The sequence below is a fragment of the Prinia subflava genome, chromosome 7 (assembly GCF_021018805.1).
Source record: "Prinia subflava isolate CZ2003 ecotype Zambia chromosome 7, Cam_Psub_1.2, whole genome shotgun sequence".
NCBI lineage: Eukaryota > Metazoa > Chordata > Aves > Passeriformes > Cisticolidae > Prinia > Prinia subflava.
Window position 1 is genome coordinate 30,667,354 of NC_086253.1, and position 21,767 is coordinate 30,689,120.

The window sequence follows — 21,767 nt, forward strand, 5'->3', positions numbered from 1 at the left end:
CTCTTCCTTCCATGATGCTTGAAGGCTTGCTGGGATCAAACTAAATCAACTTTCTTTGACAGCTTTAGACTTTTTGCATTAGTTTATCTTCCTGATAATGAAAAAAGTAAGGGAATATTGTGCCTGTGTTAACATATGAAGCTCTGATGTACAGTTTGAAATCAAGACTGCTGGATAGTTTTGAGAGCCTGAACTGAGATGTAAAAAAATTAGGATTTGCTTTATAGTACTTTATATGATTGCACCATAGCTCCCACTGTCTTAATTGCCTTTGTGACCAGTACTTCCAAAATAGAGCCCTGGGTTTCACAGACTGGGTACCAGCCAGACACCACATCCTACTGCCTGTGCAGCACCTGGCAGAACTGGGCTGAGGCTTTAGCAGACCCAGTAGGTACTGAGATGTGTCGGGTCTGTAACATCCTCCCTTCTCTTGCAAGAGAGATGTCCTGAAAACTGGGACAGGTTTCTCCCTTGTTATGCCATTCTCATTCTTCACAGGAACGCAGCCTATCCTGTGCAGTGAGTGAAACAAGGGATCTCTGTGAAGGAAATTTTGGGATCATACAGAGAGACTGTATCTGATTCAAAAAGAAAGGGGAATGAATGGCTTCTATTCTTCTAGCCACTTCATAGCCTGAGTATACTTCTAATCCAATTTATCTTGATTCTAAATCTGAAGAACAGTTGCTTGAGATGTGTACTTTTAATTTTAATATTATTTTCTTAAAGAATCAGTTTAGATCTAGTGTCTCTCAGCATAATTTGAAAATATATGGTAACAGCAGTTGCTGCAGATGAGGAGGCACATTTTGGTTGGGGATTCAGCTGACAGCAAAGGAATGGTCAGTAGAGGAGCATACTGCAGTTGTGAGATCTTCATAGCCTGGCACTATTGTCTGTCTTCTTGTGCTGTTTTACTTCTCTTTCCTCTGACATTTCCTGACACTGGCTCCTGCTCCTTTCACTCTTTTTTTTCCCCTTCCCTGTTTTCTCCTTTCCATCCAGTCACTTTTACTTCTTTTTCCCAGTTGCTTCACACAGAAGGCATGAAGATTCATGGAGCTGGATATGGCTGTCTTAAGAGAACTATTTCCACCTCTCAGGGGATGATGCATGTACACTTCTTGCAGGAACGTAAGTGTAGCATTTTGGAAACCAAGCTGATGCAAATTATATGTAACTACTCAAAGGATTAAATACTGGTGCAATTCAGATGGTGGGTGTAGCCTGAGAAAAGACTCTGTCTAATCCAAACACCTCCAGGTACCTGAATTAAAGTTCCGGTTTAAAACAAGATGGCAATGCAGCACTTTGTTACAACTCATTATTTGTGATGTACCCTTTTCTACTGCAGACAAAGAAAACAAATTTTTACTGAAATAACCCATTGTCACTGAAATATAAAAAGGAAAAAACCTAGGGATGTGGGATTTTTTTTCTACGCTGTGTATCTACCAAATACAGAAAACTTAGCAAGTTTAAAAGACAAGACTAATGGTACAAAACATTAAGCAAAGACTGGAGTTACCTTAAATGCAGAATCTCCAGCAGAGGCAGTCTCACTACTGGGACCTTTCTATTACTCATGTGTAACCCTTGAGCTAGGAGAGCAAACTTTGCAAAACAAATTAGATTGAGATTGTCCCATATTACAATTAATGTAATTCAGAGCTGATTCACTGTAGATCAGAAAATGTCCTGAGTGTAGTGCTTCTTGGTATGTAAACAGACTAGCTCCTTTTTAATTATTGTCCTCTCCTGTAAGTAACTGTGTGGGAGCAGACATAGTTACAAAGGACCTTTAAAATCTTAGCTTCTGCCAACTTGCAATGGCATTAAAAACAGGTAGGCAGAGCTTGAGGAACAACCGCGTGGTCTGCTTGGTTCTAGATCACAGCCTTTGGCCAGCTGGTATGTTCAGTTTCCAGACTCTCTTAACTGACACAGGCAGCTTCTTACAGAATGCATAAATATCTGCAGTTCTCTTCCCAAGGCAAACTGTGGCTTGTGCCACTTTGACTGAGCATTACTCCTGGCTCATCTTGTTCTTCTGGTCCAAAGGATGAGAGGTTTTACTGCTCAGAGAGCTTGGGTGTGCCCTTCTCACCAACAGTTCTCATCCTTCAAAAGCAGAAGAGGCATAGGCAGGATCTTGCCATAAGCTGCTGTTACCAGCCACTGAGGTGAAATCCAAGCCTTTTCTTTGCATTTCTTCCTCCTTGCACCTGTAGCCCAAAGAGCTGGCCGTGTGAAAGTGGGACATGTGTTTGTGCTGGGAGGAAGGAGTATTTCCCTGTTAGTTGTGGAGCCTGCCTGAAGCTCTCACCTGCTTCTTGTCCATCCACTCTCCATCATGCCTGCTCACTCCAGTAGAAATCTTTTATTTATGCTTGCTGCTTTCCTTGCAGGTATTTGCCAGGACATCTATGGGCCCTGCTCTGGAGTTTTGCTTCTAAGCAAAGCCTTGACTTGTAACTGACTCTAAAGCAAGCTCACTTGCATGTGTGTACTGCTATTTTGATAAGATTCAAGTTCCTGCCTTCTCCTCATTAACTGCCAAAATTTAGCTTTTTAGCATGGGAGATGACATTCTTTCTTCCTCTGAAATGGAATGGGGCTTCACTGCATGGGTTCCTGAAACCACAATAGTGAAAAGTTTTCTTGGCAAACTGACCTTTTTTTTTTTTTTTTTTTTGCATTTAAATGCCAGCACCCAGACAGCTTGGTCTCTTCTGTAGTACCTTATTTAATCTAGTTTACCGTAAACTAGATTAACTCTTTGTATTTACATAAACAGTAAATCTACTTGAAGCTAAAACTGAGGCTGGTTTTTCTAGAACTAGGCTATGCAAAAGTAAGTATGTTTTCCTTGTTGCTCACATATTGACTTTTTTTAGGAATAATTTGATTGTTTTTCACAACAGAATTAGGAAAGCTGCATATATCTCTTATGTAAACTTGAAGAGAAAAAGATATGTCTGATTACTTGACAAAATAAAACCTGAAAGAAAACCCCTAAGTAATCAGACCACTTCCTCAGTGTTTGTGAGGTATCTCATCTATGTGTGCAGCAAATTAATATGAAAAACCACACCCATTGTCATTGTGTCTTTCTAGGTAAAATAAAAGGCAGCTATGAAATCCCAACAATGAAAGCAGCTGAAAACATTTCTTCAGTGAAATGGTCTTAGTTTCCACCACTGTGCCTAGTGCAGCAGCAGGAAGGCAGTAAAATGAAATTAAAAATAAGTATGTCTATCTGTAACAAAAGCAAATTAAATCTTTTGGCTGGTTTGAGAAAACTTTCCAACTTGATGGGTGAACATTAAATCAGTAAGATTTAATCACATTCGTCTCTTTCTGTATATTAAGGCAGACACAGTAAGACAGTTGTTGGGGATTTTGTTTTTATATAGCTTTGTTTATTTTAGTCAATAGCAGCACAGGCATTTAGGCTCTGGACAGACATCCACAGAATTGAGCTGTCCTTTTGCAATTGTAAAGCACTTTCAAGTGTGTAAATGTGGATTGTTTTGCAAAAGGGACATTACTTAATAACTGTGAATCGTCTACAGTGCCTTGGCTAAAGTGGGACAAGACTAATCAAGCAAGTAAACTGATTTTTAAATTACAAAGTAATTTGATTATGCCTGTTACACAACCTCATTGCACATAAATCCGAACAATCCCCTACCAGGCTGAGGTGTACACTCAAATATGTGACGGGCTCTTCACAGTACAGACTGCAATATCTGACTTGGTTTAGATGTCTTTTATGAATCAAATGGCCCAGGAGCTGCATTTCACATATGCATTTTTCACTAATTGAAATTGTGTTGTTATATTTGGTTTACATAAATTCAATATTCATAGTTGAGATTAAAAATGGACCCTGGTAGTACAACCATACTAACACACTTCTGCTTGTATGCTTCAGTTAAAAAAGAAATTAGATGTACAACTAGACTGGCCCTTGTTTAATCAGCAGGATCTTGATTTCTGTGTGCTCTCAGTTTCTCAGTGTTACAACCCCCTGAAGTGCTTCTTGCTGTGCTACTACAGGCACTATTCTAAGGCCTAGAATATGAGTGCTTCATTTTCTTCAACCAGAAGCCATGTTTCTTTATCAGCTGCTAAAATTATTTGGTAAATAGCATTCCTGTTGTCCTCGCTTTTTCCAATTGCTGTTGGAAGGAGGGCATCAAATAAAATCCGAGTTAGCAGTAAAATGGTAACCTGGCTACTGAAACAAGGAATGATTAAAGGTTAACTTTTAACCATAAATCACAGAGCTGGAAAGAATCTCAAGGATCAGCTGGTCCAATCTTTTTGGCAAAAGCCCAATCTAGATGAGAAGGCCCAGCACATTCTTCAGCTGACTCTTAAGTGTCCAGTGTTACGTAATCCACCGCTTCTTCCCTGAAGAGGTTATTTTGGGCAATCACTTGCTTTTCCTTCAGTAGACTTCTTAGTGTTAAATTTCTAATTATAGGGAAAAAATTTAATACCCTTCAGTGTTTGGAACAGGAAGCTGTAGTATACTCAACTGTGTACTCAACTTCTGCATTACACTGATACTGTTCTGCATGTCCTGGCTATCAAGAGTCCCACTGTAACTGGATGTTATGAACTTGCAGGTTTTAATTGGAATGCCTTTGCAATACTGTCTCTGTAGACACCAAAGAGAGAGCAAACACTTCCCTTACACTCCTGGCAACTTCGAATTCCTGGTGCAATGGGAATATGAATACCACCTCTTTCCTAAGGGGTTAAGAAAAGATTACAAGGGAACCACTATACATACCAGCCCCTAAGGTCACTCTGCAGCGTCTTCTCTTTATGTTAGAAAACACAAGATTTGGAATTGTAAGCTAGTCCCAGCAATGCAGCCAGTGGCCCAGATAAAACTACTGCCTTCTACATTATCTGCTTCCTGAGATATTAGGGTGCTGCAAAGGTCTCTAAAGGACCTTTCTTTCTTAACCTGAATTCCAGACAATGGTGTAATCTGACTTGGCTTCCTTTCCCCACTTTCAAAAAACCCAGCCAACCAAAATCCTCTCAACACAACCCAATTACCTTATTACGATAATAGCTTTAACCTCCAGTTTACAAAATCAAAAGAAATCAGTTTTTCAGACACAGTCTATTTGGAAATGAAAGCAGTTTATGCCGTGTAGTATCTAACATGGATGATGTCTTGGACTGAAGTATGAAATCAGTACATGTGTCCTTTGGTCACAGAAAGTATCTTTTCTTTATTGTATTAGTTTTTTTTTTTTTTTTGAGACAACAGAAAAACCTGTGCTAAAAACCCACATTTGTTAACAGGCCAAGAAAGACCTTCAGCAAAAGAGTTATATATCCGTAGCAAGACATTCTTGGCTCAGATCTTGTTCCAGGTATTTCCCCAAGACCTTGTTTCTGTGACTAAACATGACTCTTGGTAGGTTATTTCATAAAAGGGCAAATCAGACATATCCTCATATTGTACCAGAACAATAGAAATTAATTTTAAGTGCTTATGAAAGAATAACAGAATTGTATTGTCCCAGGTGTTCTTCTTCTACCCAACTCATTTTGATGCTTGGTAGGTGCCATTATAACTTATGTTCTTTAGAAGGATTTTAATCTAAATAAACCAAACCAAAAAACCAAAAGTTAACAACCCCCCAACCAACAAACAACACACCAAGAATACTGCCAAGACTGAAGAGATCTAGAACTAACTGCTGAACTCATTTGGCAGAAATGGCTGAAATCACACCAGACACTCATGAGGATACATTTCTTGTCAGCAGAACTGCTGGTTACAAAACCAAGGAAGTCTGCTGTGAGATAGGGTCCTTCATTGTTAGAAACGCTTTGCCATATAGAGCCATTAGATTTCTGAAGAAAGGAGTTAGGCTGAGTAATCTCTTTCCAGAAGTGTTTTCTCGTGGAGGACTGCCAATTTGGACAAGCAGCTTCCAACACAGGAGAGGTACAGGGCTACCAAGGACTACAGGGATCTGGGCATTCCCGCAGGTAAGTCTCTGTATGGCCATTATACACCTCCATCAGCGTTGTGCACACAGTCAGCTAATGGGCAGGGGGGAGGAAGGAGAAAAAAGAAAATAAACCACATTACAGGAGGTAGTGAAAAATTCTCTGATACAACTGAACAGTTCTACTAAAATGAGCATTTGCCTTCTTTAGTCAACAACATGCAAGCATGAATTGTCTGTGTTCTCAGTCAACAATGCTGCCTCCACTTAACACAGGAACTAAACTTCATCATTCAAAAACTCTTAAAAACTCTTTCCTTCAGGTTTTTTTTCCCTAAACACCAAAATTTCAAGTTCAGACTAAAACCTCTGGTGTTGCAAGAATAATGTGCCTGTAGTATGCCTAAATCATGAGGTATATCAACTTGTTTTATGTGAATTACAAAGACATACATCATGCATTAATTCTAGTTAGAAGGGTGCTCAAGATGTCTGCAGGCTGCTGCCTCAAATCAGGGCCAGCTATGAGGAAAGAGCTCAGGCTACTGAGAATTTTAAAGCCGTAGAGCTTGTGGAAAAGAGCTATTCCAACAATTACATTTTGCTTTTACAAAAAATGTAATGTGGAGTTTGTTTTTACGTTCATGTTTTTACCTAAAACCCCCTGAATGTACCACTGAAGGCTCCTCCTTAGATGTCTTTAGTGGTTTGCTCCCCACTCTAAACTTCCTGCAAAAATAGAAGCATTACCTTATTGAGGACAGGCTTTGTGGAGAGAACATCATAAATTGCTGGTAGGGAAAGATTCTGAAAGAAAATAATACACTGATATTAAGGGCCATTAAACTGTTAATGTAAATGCTGAGAACTTTTTTATACCTCACTTAAATAACAAGATACAGTATTAAGAGTACAAGACACCCATAACACTTTCATATCAGAAGAATGTGGGCTGCAAATTTTGACCAGACCAGATCTCAGTAGAGCATGGCACACTTAAGTGTGTTTCCTGCCCAAGAGTCTGTGTTTGATTTCACTGGTAAAACTACCCTAAAAACACTACAAGCCTTTCTCAAAGTATCTCTGTGTGTACCTTCCTGCACATGCAGCTGCTGAAAATACTTTCAGGAAACCCACTCAGATGAAAAGAAATCCCCAAACAAACCAACCAACCAACTAACACCAACAAAAACCCCAAAAAGAATCCAGAAAATCCAATCCCCCCAAAACCACCACTAAAACCCAAACCAAAAACCAAAACAACACCTCAAAAGAACCCAAACAAATCAACACATGAATAAACAAAACCCCACAAACCTCCCCCAGGTAAAGAGTCAGCTTCTTGTACCCCAGAAGCAGAGACAAGCTATCACAGAATCATCGACCACTTGTGTCATTACAGCTGTGCTTGAAAATAACCTGAATGCTCCTGGCAGTGTCAGGGCAGTACTGCACCCTGGGAGTCTCAGAGCAGCAGCACATGAGGTATTGGAGGATGTTTACCTCTTGTGTTGTCTGGTTCAGGCATTTCATTGCAGGTCCCCTACGATTATCCAGCACCAGCGGAGGCTTCCAGCGATCGTAGTTGGTTTCTAACACGTACCACGTGCCCTTCTTGATATCAAGGCTGGAAAAGAGGTCTAAGTTTGTGTTTTGCTTCTCTAAGTATATAAAGTACACATATACAGTATACACTTTATACAGATGCATTATTTTTTTAGGCTTGCTGCGGTTAGTTTTCAGTGATGGTGAAGAAGTTCTTGTACAACAGAAGTCACGAGAAACAGGACACACAATTATTGGTGGAACCTGTCCTCTTCTGGAAGACTGAGTCAGGTGTCAGGTCAAGCATACTCACTCCCAGATATCCAGAGCTGCTGTCCTGGATCGAGTTATCACACACCCTTCTCCAGAATTTTTTCCACCCAGAATAAAGTAAGCCGGAGCCAGCAGTCTTGTTTTTGCCAGTCTGTCTTTTGCATCCTGGTAACTGTGGGTAAGATAATGTTGGACTATTAAATGCTATAAATGGTTCAAGTACTGGAGAGCAAGTTTCACAGACACAGGAGAAGTTTGGGTAGTTAAGGCTTTCTTCCCCTTTCATGCACATATGAGAAGACAGGATCATGATAGAGGAACACATTTAAGCAAAGCCTCTTGTCTCATTTTGTACCTAAAGTATGATTGTTTAGAGGTGCTCTTTGCACTTTTTCTACACTTAAAATATGATTAAAATGATGACATACTGTATCATATTCCACTGAATTAATTTATTGCTTAACAGCTTTGTTTCTGCTTACTTCCTACAATGTACTAGTACCTGTTTGATGTGCTTTGATGCAGAATGCTGTTACACATTTAGATTACCAACAGGCTCAGGAGGAAAAAAGAAATCTGAGAAAAAATATTTGAGGGATCATGTGTGATGCTTTGCCTCCTGCTCCAGAGTACCAGCAAAACCAGAACTATTTAAAGTTAAGGCCACTAGGAAGGCATCTGTATCACTGGATATTAAACATACTTCTACAGTACTCGTGCTAGTTGAATGCAAAGCAGATTAAAGGAGCATAATGTTTAGAGGGAGAGGGAATACCTTGTAGCATTCTCTAATACTGTTCTTGTAAGAAAGCCCATCCACATACCATCTCTTCTGCCAAGAAACCATTCAAACATTCCTGCAAAATATCACAATAATTTGTTTTCAGACTGTTCACTCATGCTATTCTAACTTTCACAGCTGGTTTTAAAATGAGCTGTATTTTATCTTACCCATCTGCAATCTTTTCACCTTTTGTGTGCCTGTTTATTAAGGTAACTGGTTTGCCCACAGTCTGGAAAACTTGTGCAGAAATAATGAAAGAAATGAGCACTACTCACCCACGTAACCACCATCGAGACTGAAACGCTCATTCATTGTCAGAGTGAACAAGTTCTGAAAAGCATTAAACAAGCCAACCTTCAGCCATTGCCAGCCCACGAGTACCAGTAATAAACAAAAGACAGCATTGCAATTTAGACGTCAACTGAGCTTCTTGTTTGCTACATTCTTCCCCTTTGAGTAACAGGCTGCAAGATCAAGCTCATGTAGAGAAGAACCTCATTTATCATGGCTTGAATGAGTAGAAATGAGTTTTTTGACCTGGCAGACAATCAGCAAGGCATGCTTTTATGCTAAGCATGCCAAGCCTGTGGCTGTTTCTTCCTCCTGATCTGTGTTGCATCGCTATTAGCATTTTCCTTTCCCTGCTGTATGTCACCTTCTTCTCAGACCTCTGAGTACTATTCTAGTTTGAAGGCAGATTTTTAAGTCTCAGTGCTAAGCACGCCCTGGTATGTTACTGTTTTTCACATGGTCATGCAGCTGCACACACTGCAGTCCATGCTACTTGGAACACATAATTCAAACTCAAATCTCAGTCTTCTCCAACTAATGTTTCAGACAAAAACTGAATTCAGCTCCACTGAATCATTTTCAGAATGGAAATCTTCCCAATTTATTTGTGCAAAATACAAAAATAAATGGACACAATGCAGGGATTTATGCCAGAAATGCTCTACAAGAAGAAAGACTACCTATAATAGAAGATAGAGCATGTAAAAAAGGAGAAGTTGTAGTAAGTTGGACACCTTGATACAGATCTGTACTGCTGGTTTTTAAAATGTATAGAAACCCCAGATTTCAGGTGCCTATTAAACAAAAACTCAACAAAAAAAACCCCTTAAAATGCAGGACTGCCTTTATCAAGAAGGATTGGAGAAAGCATTAAATAGCACAAGTGTGCTGTTCCATCTCTGGGATCACAGCATTAGCTATTAGCCAGCAAGAAACTCTAACCACTTCAGCACTTTGTATTCACATCTGTTCATATTCCAAATTCAATGCTGTTTTTAAGAACTGTCCAAACAGAAACATTTCATTTAGGCAATCTCTGTTCACAAGGATGGGTGCAGCATTGTTTTAATTTATCTGTCTTCAAGTAGCTGTGCTGTGCACCAGAACACCTAAGTGATCAAACATTCCAAGGCAGAGTATAAAAGCAGAAAATTTAAATATTAAAGGAAAGTCTGAAGCACTTGTAACAAATTGACAAGGCCCCATCCCCATACTTACTGGTTTGACTCCAGACACCATGCCTATGTATCCTGCAAAATTTGTGGACTTGAACACTGTTTTGTTGTTTCTCTGAAAATCCAAGAGTACCACTAAAGGCTTCAGTTCCCGAGTTAATGTCCAGGAATTATTTTTAACATCCCACCTGCAGGAGACAGGACAGCATTTGAAACTTCCCTCTCTCAGTTTTCAAAGCTTCCCTTCACAGCATGCAGACATCCTGTGTGTGATGCCTGCCCTCTGATCTTATTCACACCAGCCAACATCACTGCTCTATAGTTGCCTGAGCAGCACCAGCAAGAAACAACTGAGAAGTCTAAATGCACAGGCAGGCAGTGAAAAGAACTAAGTTTTGTTTGAACAAAGAGCAAACATATTGCTCAGGATTAAACAGCACCACCATCACAGCTGGTTTGTTTTGAATACATAACTTTGTTCTCTACCTACTGGCAACGGGAGCCACAGGTACTGCCTGTGACACCAAACCTCGAATTTTTATTTTTCAAAGGCAGAAAAACCATGTACTACTGGATTTGCTCTACATGGAGGGAAGAACCAATTCTAATTTGTAAGATAAGCCAGACCAGTCTGTAGGTAAAAGGCCGATAAAGAGCACTTAGCAGACTGTTAAATTCTCTGGAAATAATCCAGACTCTGGGAGCAGCTTTGAAAGTTTCCTTAACTTTCAGGAAGCATGTTCACAGCATTTCTGACAAGTGAGAGAAGTCCAACACAAGCCAAACCGAGGGACAGGTGGAATCACAGTAGACAACATGTGAAACTTTTTAACAGGTAGGTAAGAATTTTAATGATGAGCATTTAAATTCCAGTTGTGCATTGAGCATAATCTGGATGAGTGATGTTACAAAATATACTGGGGTAATAACAGCAAGTGCTGAACTACCTGATCACGGGGTATGAAAGGAGAAGTAATGAGTGCTGGGCAACGAGCTAGAGTTTGTATGGAAATGAAGAATGATAGGAAGTGCCAGTGGAGCACAGTACAATAACTGTTGGGGGAGGAGGCGGAGGAAATCATTAAAACACCAAGCCCCAATCCAATCCCCATTTCACTGCATATATTAAAACTGATGCTTCATCCTGTAAAGAACAAGATACATTGTGCCTCAGAGGACAGGGCACATGGGCCATTCTTTGGTTTGAGACAGTTTGAACTGGAGCTGAGAAAAAAGTAAGTACCCAAACACAACTGTTCTTGATGCACTTGGGGCAGTTTGACATAAGATCAGCAGAACATCCTGATCTTTTAATTTTAGCCATTTTTCACAACACACAGTGGAAAATTACTTGTCACAGTCTTACGGACATCCAAACAAGACTCAAAGAATGTATGTAGCTATTTCAAGTTCAGCTTTCTTCTTCTTTGGGTTTAAAAAAAAGTCAGAAGTCTAAGTACTTACCCCAGGAAGAGTCCAAAATCCAAGTTTCTGGCATGGTACAGTTTCCCTATAAAACAATAAATAATTAAATACAATTTTCCAAAGAAATAGCTAAATTTCAGCTTAGAAACCCAAGAAAGGAGTAAGCAGTCAAATACCTGGGAAAGTGGGCAAGGAAAACAGCATTCTCTACTTGTCCTTTTCATAATCACAATATAATGATGGGTTTTTATTGGTCAGAGAAGTGTTTTGCCACAACTGAAATCAAGTAATCTTGCAAACTGCTGTCCATCTCAGCCTCTTATCTTTCCACATTAACTTAATGCAATGAGCTTCCTTTAAAAGTGAGATGTTTGTAACCCCTCTGAGAATCCCGTAGAAACTTCCTAAGTTGGAACAGGTGCAGACAAGGACTGCAGAACTAAGTAGGAGAATGAAAGAGTCTCTTCTCTTAGGAAAGACTGTCTGTTTTCAGTACCAGCATACATATGCAATAAATAGAAACTAGATGCAAAACTTTTCATGGCACTGAGAAAGTTTTAGGTGTGTAGCTGGTATTTCTTTCCCCTAGAAAAATAAACACCACCTATTAAAACACCCCCAACCAACCAATCTCAAAAAACTCACCATCCAAAAAACCAAACCCAAACTATCTTTGAAAGTATTCTTGTCCATTCTTTTTAAACCTAAGACACTTATGAACTCTTATTCCCTTTCTCAGGGAATATCTTTTATTATCAGTCCTTAGGCAGCCCTTATTATTACCTTTTAGTCTCTTTAACAGACCTTACTGCCTGCAGTTGAGGATGACTGTATTTCCATAAAAGAGGTGGACCCCCTTCTACATAAAAGAAAACTGTGTACACTATTTTGGATTGCATTACCTGTTATATCTTCTGCCACTATTGATGTACACACAGTAAAAATTTCATAAAAAATGTTAAAAATAACGATTTCCCCTAGAAAAAAGAAAAAAGAAACAAAGTTAAATAGTTTGAAGCTTGCCATGAACAGGAAAAAAAAGGTTAGAAAAAAGCATAGTGTGAAGTTCAGTATTGTGTAATACTTCTGTTAAAAATTTCAATTTAAAACTCCTTTCATCTTTAAAATTATTGGTTCAGCAAAATCAAGAGCTTCCTGAAAGGCAAATAGAGCAATCAGAATCCCCTGACCTTCTGCCTTACTATGCACAAAGCTGACAGTCATTGCTACTTCCTCCTCTGGAAACTTCAAAACAAGCTGTAAAATGCACTTTACAGAAGAAAGCTGCTATATGATGTACTGCTACTACCCCATAAGAGCTGCTGCTAGCAGCAGGTGTACTGCTCCTGTAGGAAGGAAGCAGTGCCAACAGGCAGTGCTCCTTCTCTGTCTCAGTTCTGGAAGAACTCTGTGCCTACTCCACACCTGCAAAGGCATTCTATTGCAGGAGGCACAGAGGGAAGGCAGAACGACATGGCAAGGACCACAAGGGAAAGAAAGCAGAGCAGGAAACTGAGCTTTGACTTCTTTCTATGTCAACAGCAGACACACAGCAGAGTGCAAGACCAGTAAGAATAAAGGATTCTCTCAAATTTTGGTGCACAGGAGCTGAGACTTGCTCCAGTTCCCAAAATGTAGGAGTGAGAACTTACAGCTCTACAGAGAAATCCCAGCCTGATAAAAGGTTTACGTGATTTACTCCATTCTCCTCTAAAACACTGTTTTTGTTTAGTGTGAGATGTAATTTATTGCTTTAAGTACTTAACTAATGATTTATTAAAGTCACTACAACTAACTGCATATTGGTAAACACACTAGTTTTAAATGAGTCTGTATTCCTAGCTTTCCACTATGTTAATAAAGTGTTGGAAACTGTTACCCAAAGGAATCCCAGATGAATTTGCAATCCCTTGGAGCTCTTCATTGAAAGGATAAGGAAGTGTGGCAGTCAGATGAGCCTGAAAGGAAAAGTTTTTTAAGCTAAATGTTTAAATTAACAGTATTTTGTAACTTATAACAAATGCCTCCTCAATAGGCATACTTTTCTCACAACTTCTCTTCTTGAGAAGTGTTGAGTGTGGGGAAGTGTTTAACTTCTCTGCAGCCCGCAGAACTTGAGGGTGTTTGCAGAGTCCTTTGAAGACAAGCATACACTTAAGGGAAGTAAAACTCTTAACTTCCCAAAGCACTGACGTGAGCAATGGACACGAGCACTGTCTTAGCACCAACAGACAGAAAAGTGAAGTAGGACTCATACGCATGAAAAGCTCAACTGCAGTGGAGCTCAGTGTCAGTGTTTATGGGCACCCCTGACTTTCACACATTGGTACCTGTAAAACCCCTTTTGTTGTCTCTAACCCTACACTGCTTTCCCCTGCTCCATGCCAAAGCTTACTTCAATAAGAATCAAAATAATTTTTAAGGTGAGGCCTGGTCAAAGCTGTCCCTGTAATCATTCATTCATTACAGACATTCATTACAGTTTTCAAAACCTTATTTCACTCTACTATTTAAAAGAAGTGGAACATGGTAAAAAAATTTAGTCAAGTGTTTTGCTACAGTAACTCAATCTGTTGCACATTTGTCTAGTGTTACTAATCCAAACTTGAAAAGATCTTACGAAAAATTAGATGAGGAAGAGATGTGCATTTTTTGTTTGATGGTTTCAGTCATTCAGAGTACACAAGAAGGCAAAATTTCAAAGTGACTGTTTGAAATAGCATTTTTGTTCTGTTCTGGAACTGGAATTAAGAGCTTGTAAATTAATAATTTTGAAAGTTCTTAATTTCCAGATTTAGAAACATTTTAATTCTGTAGTCAGAGAATACAGTAATAAAAGAATTAAGCTGAAAATACTTACTATTTTGTTATCCACTATGTCAACAACTTTGCCACTGGGGAAGAAGGTATTTGCTATATCTTTAATATTCTGGACCACAGTCTTCAGCTGAAAAGAGCAAGGGCTTTTGTTGAATAGAAAATCTTAAGCATAAGAATTACCAGAATACTAACAAAACTCTTTGACAGACTTTTGGAAAAAACACTTTGTTGAGAAAAATACATATTTAAATAAAGTACTAAATGTCACGTTCCTGGTGAGACAATTACCCCCAGCTCTCCACTAGAATCACTCTTCAAGCTTTCTTCAAGTAACTTTCTTGATTAATTCCAATGTGTCCTTCTACCAGAAATAACAAATTACAGGAAAGCCATCCTTGTCTTCTGCTCCTCTGAACGCATTTTTATACTCTGCACTTTCCTATCTTTCAGAATGTTAATTTCAAGCTCTTTGCTTAAGCACTGATGTTACTGAAGACAGAAAAACTCAATAAAATTCTTATTAAAGCACACGCTTTTGATTTGCAACAGGTAAATGTCAGGCAAGTAAGAGTTCCGCTCCACGTGATCTAACTCCAAACTACACACGAGATAAAACTCTTCAGAATTTAAGGTGAAACCTAAAGCATCCAATGCCCACTGGCTTAAATTAGACTTTTAAAATAAATATTAGCATGTAAATTGTCTGGCTTTCAGAATGGAAAGGCCAAAATCAAGGGATACAGGAAAAAGCCCTGGCCTTGTTTGAGAAATTAAAAATTACTGAACTGAATTTTTAGCCATCTTAAGAACAGCTGTTTTAAGTAGTTTGAAATAGGCTTAAATATTAAAAAAAAATATTTGTGCTATGTAAACACCAGTGCTACAACCAGCTTTCCTGACAAGGGCCCGAAGTTCTTAATTTTCCCCTTGCCATTTCATCACCTCATGCAGCATTTTGAGAGAAGTGGGGAGAAGAGAATGCTGCCTCAGTTTCACTTGAGTTTGCCAAGGCTGCCCCTTTGGTGTATTGTTCCCTCTTCATTCTGCACCACTTCATGACTAAGGAGATTCGATAAATGGAATGGCACACACTTGTTTATGGCACACTGGTTTTTACACCTCTACATCCCAAACATCAGTGTCTCTACACTTCATACTGCTAGGTTAAGTGTTAAACAGAAAAAAAAATTACCCAAGCAATTATTTTGGACTGGAATCATATTAGAAAAGTCCACTGGAAATATTATCCCTTTCAGATACATGTACTTTCAGCACATATATTTATTTTAAAACTTTTCTCACAATAAAAGGCTATGTGGTGGTTTTATATGTGCTAAGCTTCAGAGCAAGCTCTGCATTTCTTACCTCTGTCTTTTTGTCACGCATCAACTCATCCCACCTTTTGCTGGGAGGCAAATCGAGATTTATGACATATGTGGGTACATTCCCTTTGAACCTGAGAGATAAACACCAGAGAACAACTTTGAAGAAAGCTCTGAAAAAACATTTGACAATATAGGTGCTTCCTGCCTTTAACTAGCACTTTGTAGATCTGCAACAGGAACAAGTTTCAAAAAAAAACCTGTTCAGACTTGCAAATCACCACTTCTCTGTAATTTGCTAGACAAGTTCAATCAGATTACTTACGTTGGTCCTGAAGGAGGGTACATTTTACTCCTGCACTCCTCTCCATACTGCAAAGACAATGAAATATTACTACTTAGCTTCCTTGTTAAAACACTGTTGTTCCAGTAGACTTAGTTTTGAATTAAACCTTTAGGAATAGTCAGTTAATTCAAAGTCTCGGGGCTTCGGAAAGGGAGGGCCTAGCAGCAACTTCCCCATGCTGTCTGACAGACCTTTAGACAACTTGCCTAATGCAGTCCAGGGCAAGCAGAAGGGTATGATAAATACATAAGCTGTATATACTTTTACTCCATGTGATTTAATGAAGGCCACTTCAAAAGCATACTCTTTATACAAGTTCAGGAATCTTAGGTTCAGTATGGACCAGTTTGTTCTGTTTGTCCAATTCATAATCCCATTTTATCGTGTCATTCCTAATTATGTCTAGTGTTAAGCTGCACTGTGCAGCTGGGGCAGGGAAAGCATCGTGAACTTTGGGCAATCCCTCAGCTGGTGGAATGAGCTATGTATGGTGTGACTTTGGATTCAGTGTGGAGAAGTGCTGCTGAAGTGGTGCTAAACATTATGTGGGGTGCAATTCAGGAATGAAACTAAAAAATACACCTTCATTCCTGGGATCATGGCTAGCGACGAATGAAAATTTGAGAACTACTTTAGGCATACTCAAAGTGAATGCAAGGTTGTTTTTCTATCAATTACATAAAGTCTGCATATAAATATATAAACATATGCATATGCATACCACAATTATAATTCTGTTTTACCCAGTGACATACAAGCAAATGCCTACTGGCCACCCACGCTTGTGCTTCAAGCCAGTTGACAGCAGGCCAGATTTGGTCCCAAATCTATGTGAGAAGTTCAGTAAGCTCCTTAGAGTATAATATATCTCACTAAGAAAAAGGAAAGGTACACGTGCTGTTCTGGGAGCCCGTAGAAAAGCTCCCAAAGCACAACTGTTTGGGAGACAGATCATAAACAAAATGTGGAGCGATCCTTCCACCACTTCCCTTCCTCTCCAGCACTAACTTCCAGTATTTATTAGGCTGCATTAATTAGATTACTAGTGTGTCCTTATAATGCATTCTGGTTCCAGTGAAAACTGTGACAACATCTCCAGCACCTATGTAACTGGGACAAAGAAGTTAACTAATGTCAGTACTCTCTTTGGGCTAATCTCATTATCTGTTTTTAATGCATTAATGGAGAAAACACAATGTCTTACACAATGCCACAGACTGTAAACACTGGCCTAATTTGTTACAACTGGAAACAGCAATTCTAAATTGGGATTGATTTCTGTGTGTTATGTTTCCAGTTGGTGGGAGAAAGCAAAAGATGAGTTTTGGTGTTCCAATACACGAGGTGAAAGGTATAGGATCAGCAGCTTTGTGTTTCCTAGATTTCACTGCAGTGCAGACACAGCCTTTGCACAGCTGAAGAAAAAGTCAAACACAAAAGGCCATTTAATTTTCAAAGTGTCAAAACAAGGAGGGTAGGAGGGATATCAGATGACTAGGCAATAAAAGTCAGAGGTTTTGTTCAAAGCCAGACAAATGCTTAACAGTACTGATGCAACTGTCTTGTGCAATTTTCCATCCTGCAATACTAAAATCCATCAGAAAAAAAGTGACATTACATATACATCCTATTGCAATGGATGTACAGATTTGGACCTTCAGGAAATGCCTCCACCAAAATATGTTTCCTGACAGATAAAGCTTCTAACAAAAAAGTTATCCCAAGTGGATGAGAAGTCAGTTGCTCTGTCAGTAGAGCCCACGGTCACAGAGGAAACAGTGGCACCTGTGCAAAACTGATTTCAGAGGATTTTAAGCTAAAGGTGCTAAATGTTATGTCACTCCTGGCACCTTCCCCTGAGACTTTAATCCTGTATCTGCAGCTATTTTTATCTTCCCAGTGCTTTGAAGCCTAAGCCACAAAAAAGGTGAGGAAAGCAACAGTTAAAGGGAGAGAGAGCAGAGAAAATGTTCCCTCCTTACATATGTAGTATTTTTAAATTTCTAACCTGTCTATCTATCAAGCAAGTAATTCCTAAAACAACTTGTACATCTTTCAGAACTGATTGAGGTATCTGAAGAAATCAGAGATCATTAACTGTTTCTTTAGGTTAACTATTACATCATGGATACACAGCACATCCTGAGTTAGAAGGTACCCACAAGGATCATCAAGTCCAACTCCTGGCCCTTCACGGGACAAGTCCAAGGTCACACCCCGTGCCTGAGAACACGTCCAAATGCATCTGCTCTCTGACAGCTCTGACAGGCAGTGCCCTATCACCTTCAGTGAAAAACCTTTCCCTAATATCCAATTTAAACCTCCCCTGACACAACCTCAGGCCGTTCTCTCAGGTCCTATTGTTGATCAGCAATAAGCAGAGATCAGTGCCCGGTGCTTCCCCTTGCGAGGAGCTGCAGACTGCAGTGAGGTCTCCCTTCAGTCTATTCTCCAGTGAGAACAAACCAAGTGACTGCAACAGCTTCGTCTATGGCTTCCCCTGGCACACAGGCAGCAACTTAAAAAGATGTCAAGACAACCAGAAAACTGGAAGTGGGCTGTTTTGTCGTTTTGGTTTTTCTACACAAAGTTCTAACAAGGAACAAAAAAATTGCTATCTTTTGCAACCAGCTAAAGAAGGTCAGAAAAAAAAAACAAAAACAAACAAAAACAAACAAAAAAACCAAACCAAACCAAACAAACCCAAACCAAACCAAAAAAACCTAAGGAATTTTGTGGCAGCAGCAGAAAAAACATCAAGCACTTTTTACAACCAGAATAAAATAAGCAACTATGAAGTTACTGCTGTGGCCAGCCAGGTTCTCCTCTCTGCAGAGGCTTGACACTGGAAGAAGAACAATAACTGCTGTCCAAGAAAAGTAAGACCATCCTTCCAGCATGACAGAATCACCTTCAGTTCCCAATGTGACAAGCCAGAGGTCGTCCCCTAGAAAAAGCTATTGAAAGCTGGATCCAAACATCAGGTTACCACTACAAATGTGCTTTTCAAATATGCACTGAACCTCCTAAGAGCAATACAGCTATTCTTGAATGGTGATTTAATGCTCCCTTTGTTTTGCTTTTTAAAATCTGTTACCAGTGGGTTGCATATCTTGATTATCTTACATATTGCCAACTTCCAAACTGAGATGTATGTAATAGCACAAAAACAGACGTGTGGCAGCACAGGATTGAAACACTAACAGGAAGACAACACAGTGGAGGAGAAGTAGAACATGGGGAAAGATGGAAACAAAAAGTGAAAGTAGCTCAGAAGATTTATATTTTGACTGATTTATTTTTTTGACTGAAAAGTGGAACACAAACCAAATAACTAGCGAGCTGTTGAGATGAATTGGGTGAACTGTAAAAAAAAATCAAGTACTAACAGTTATTATTGACTGCAGTACAGAAAATTAGTGCATGGTTTAATAACTGCTGGGTAAATATTTTGACACCTAGCCTGATTTCATGAGTATGAACTAGACTGAATGTAGCTTGTCCAGTCTAAGGAAAACCAGCACTTTCTTTATTTCTCTTATTTTGAGGTAGGCCATCTTTGGCATCCCTCCTTAATATTTATGTATTTCATATTTTTCACCTTTCTATGTAAAAACAAATAGAAAATTACCTCCTTGAGCTATTAAATATAATTCCATATTTTCAGTCAATCTGTTATATTCAGGACCTTTTGGTCTATGAGCTCTGTGATCTAGCACACTTTTCCCTCTGCTCCTCTTCCCTGTTGGGATGATGCCAATGCAGCTCTATCGTGCTGCAGGAGCCCCAATGCTGTTCACCTTTCTGAGCACAGAGGTTAAGAGTACTCTTGCAGTACTGAAGAAACAGTGACAACTTAAATCACAGTTTGGGCAAAAGAGTCAGTATGATTGAGGGGGCCTCAATGAAAGCTAAAGGCACTGACAGTCTGCACTTCTGAGATGTAATTCAAGGCATTTCTCTTCTGTGCTCTTTGTTAATGTGACGAACCCAGCAGCACTTAGGAAGAATTCTTTAGCAAATAATACATCCCTGCATTTTAAAGAAAAATAAAATATCCAAGCCGAACAGCTGGCTGCACAGCAGCACAACCTGCAGCCTGGATAAACAGTGGGTATTGTGTAAGTGCAAAGATGTACCAAGTGAAATCAAATGCAAATCAAGCTCTAATGCTACTGCTTTGCTGACAGCTGGCACTTTCTCCTCTGACTCCACACTCCAGGATACTTTCAGCTAACATTCCGAAGGTGTTTTAAGCTGGAGATAGCTTACAGAGTTAGGAAGCTGCTCTTGGCCGGTAGGATGGGACTGGAAGAGGAAAAGAGAGGGGAGAGAGAAAAGCCCAATTCTGTGTAGAGAAGACAGGGAACTAAGGGATGGGAACACTGGCCATCCCTACGCCCCCAGTCATTTCCTGCAGCTCTTCCCTTTCACAAAAAGGGAAGTTTTACTAAATCAATGTAATCTGCTTAAAAAAAAAAAAAAAAAAAAAAAAAAAAAAAAAAAAAAGGCAAACTGGAGCAAACGAAAGAGTAAGAAAAGAGTAAGAGAGTTTGTTCCTAAAATATTTAAAAAGAGATTGCAAAAATTATTTTGAAATCCAGAGATATTTAAAACCTGGCCTCTTCATAAAGCACGAGTAATTTTAGGAACTTCAAGAAATGAAATAATGCTTCACTGCTTCAGAAATACACCAGGAAATAAGAGCAACATAGGGGTAGAGTTTACATGCCCAGGAGATGGAAGCCAGCCTGTTCCAAACGACTACTCCACACCTTCCCAGCTTCCTAATTCCACTAAAAATTAAATGTTTCACTTATTCAGTTAAAAAAACCCAAACGGCTGTAAGAGCAAGAAATGACACACCAATTCCACCTGCTCTACGCTCCTCCCCTCGGCTGAACTACAGCAAACACTCTCAGCAGATTTCAGGGTTTTTTAGCAAGCCCTTCTTAACTTTCCTTCTGGAAATCGCCGCTGCGGTGTGACAGGGCAACACTGACACTACAGACGCGCACGAAACCGAGCGCAGGAGCCAGGGCTTGTACAAGAGCGCCGGGGCACAGCCCCCCCGCCGCCGCTCGCCCGGGAGCCCTGCCCGAGCTCGGGAGCCCGTGGGGGCAGCCGCGCATCCACACGCGGGCATTCACAGGCGTGGATTCGCAGCCTCGCATCCGCAGGCTCGCCCGGCCTCCCGCGTCGGGCAGGGCGGCGGCCGCATCCCCCCCGCCAGCCCCGGGGCGATCCGCTCCTCCGGCCCCGCTCGCCCCTGCCCGTCCCCCGCCAAGCTCACCGGGTCCGGCGCCCAGGCGGGCAGCGCCAGGACGAGCAGCGCCAGCAGCGCCCAGCCCTGGCCCGCCATGGTCCTGCCCCGCTCCGCTCCGAGCGGCGCTTCCCGGAGCGGCGGCCACATGACAGCGCCCCGCCCGCCGGGGGCGGCGGCTCGGCGCGGCTCGGCCCCGCCCGTGCAGTTATGCTAAAGCGCAGCAGCTCATTTTCAGTCGCGCTTCCACAAAAGGCAACTTCCGCACAGGAAAGTGTGAAACGAAATCGCCTCTCTTTGGCAACGCTAATTGAAAACCCGTGGCACCAGTTTTTACTTTGGCACCGCTGCGATCTTTAATTACTCTGTGTCCTGCAGAGATTTTACACAGGCTGTGTGGTGACGCCTATATAACTCAGGTCAAAGTTACATGGTGCTTACATAGCTTGAGTTATATCAATATAGCCTGATACATCTATATAGCCTGATACAAATATAACCTGAGTCATAGCTTTTTATACCTATATAACCTG

General features: G+C 40.3%; 1 protein-coding gene across 1 annotated transcript; it reads right to left on the reverse strand.

Moving 5' to 3' along the window:
• Positions 1-5,069: 5,069 nt before the first annotated feature.
• ASAH1 (N-acylsphingosine amidohydrolase 1) lies at positions 5,070-21,420 on the reverse strand. The gene is made up of 14 exons (XM_063402068.1): positions 21,265-21,420; positions 15,951-15,997; positions 15,669-15,759; positions 14,344-14,430; positions 13,363-13,441; positions 12,386-12,460; positions 11,523-11,568; positions 10,102-10,246; positions 8,868-8,922; positions 8,584-8,665; positions 7,849-7,980; positions 7,494-7,617; positions 6,741-6,797; positions 5,070-6,084 (listed from the first exon to the last, which is right to left on the reverse strand). The coding sequence occupies exons 1-14, from the start codon at positions 21,382-21,384 to the stop codon at positions 5,995-5,997; spliced, it is 1,230 nt and encodes a 409-aa protein (XP_063258138.1). The 5' UTR covers positions 21,385-21,420; the 3' UTR covers positions 5,070-5,994.
• Between the last annotated feature and the right edge of the window lie 347 nt (positions 21,421-21,767).

Excerpts from the sequence above, each read along its gene's own strand:
- ASAH1 (XM_063402068.1), bottom strand. The coding sequence starts at position 21,384 with ATGTGGCCGCCGCTCCGGGAAGCGCCGCTCGGAGCGGAGCGGGGCAGG. Across the intron at positions 11,569-12,385 it reads AGTGGCAGAAGATATAACAG|GGAAACTGTACCATGCCAGA; the intron begins GTAATGCAATCC and ends ATTGTTTTATAG. Across the intron at positions 8,923-10,101 it reads TGGTGTCTGGAGTCAAACCA|AACTTGTTCACTCTGACAAT; the intron begins GTAAGTATGGGG and ends AATGCTTTTCAG.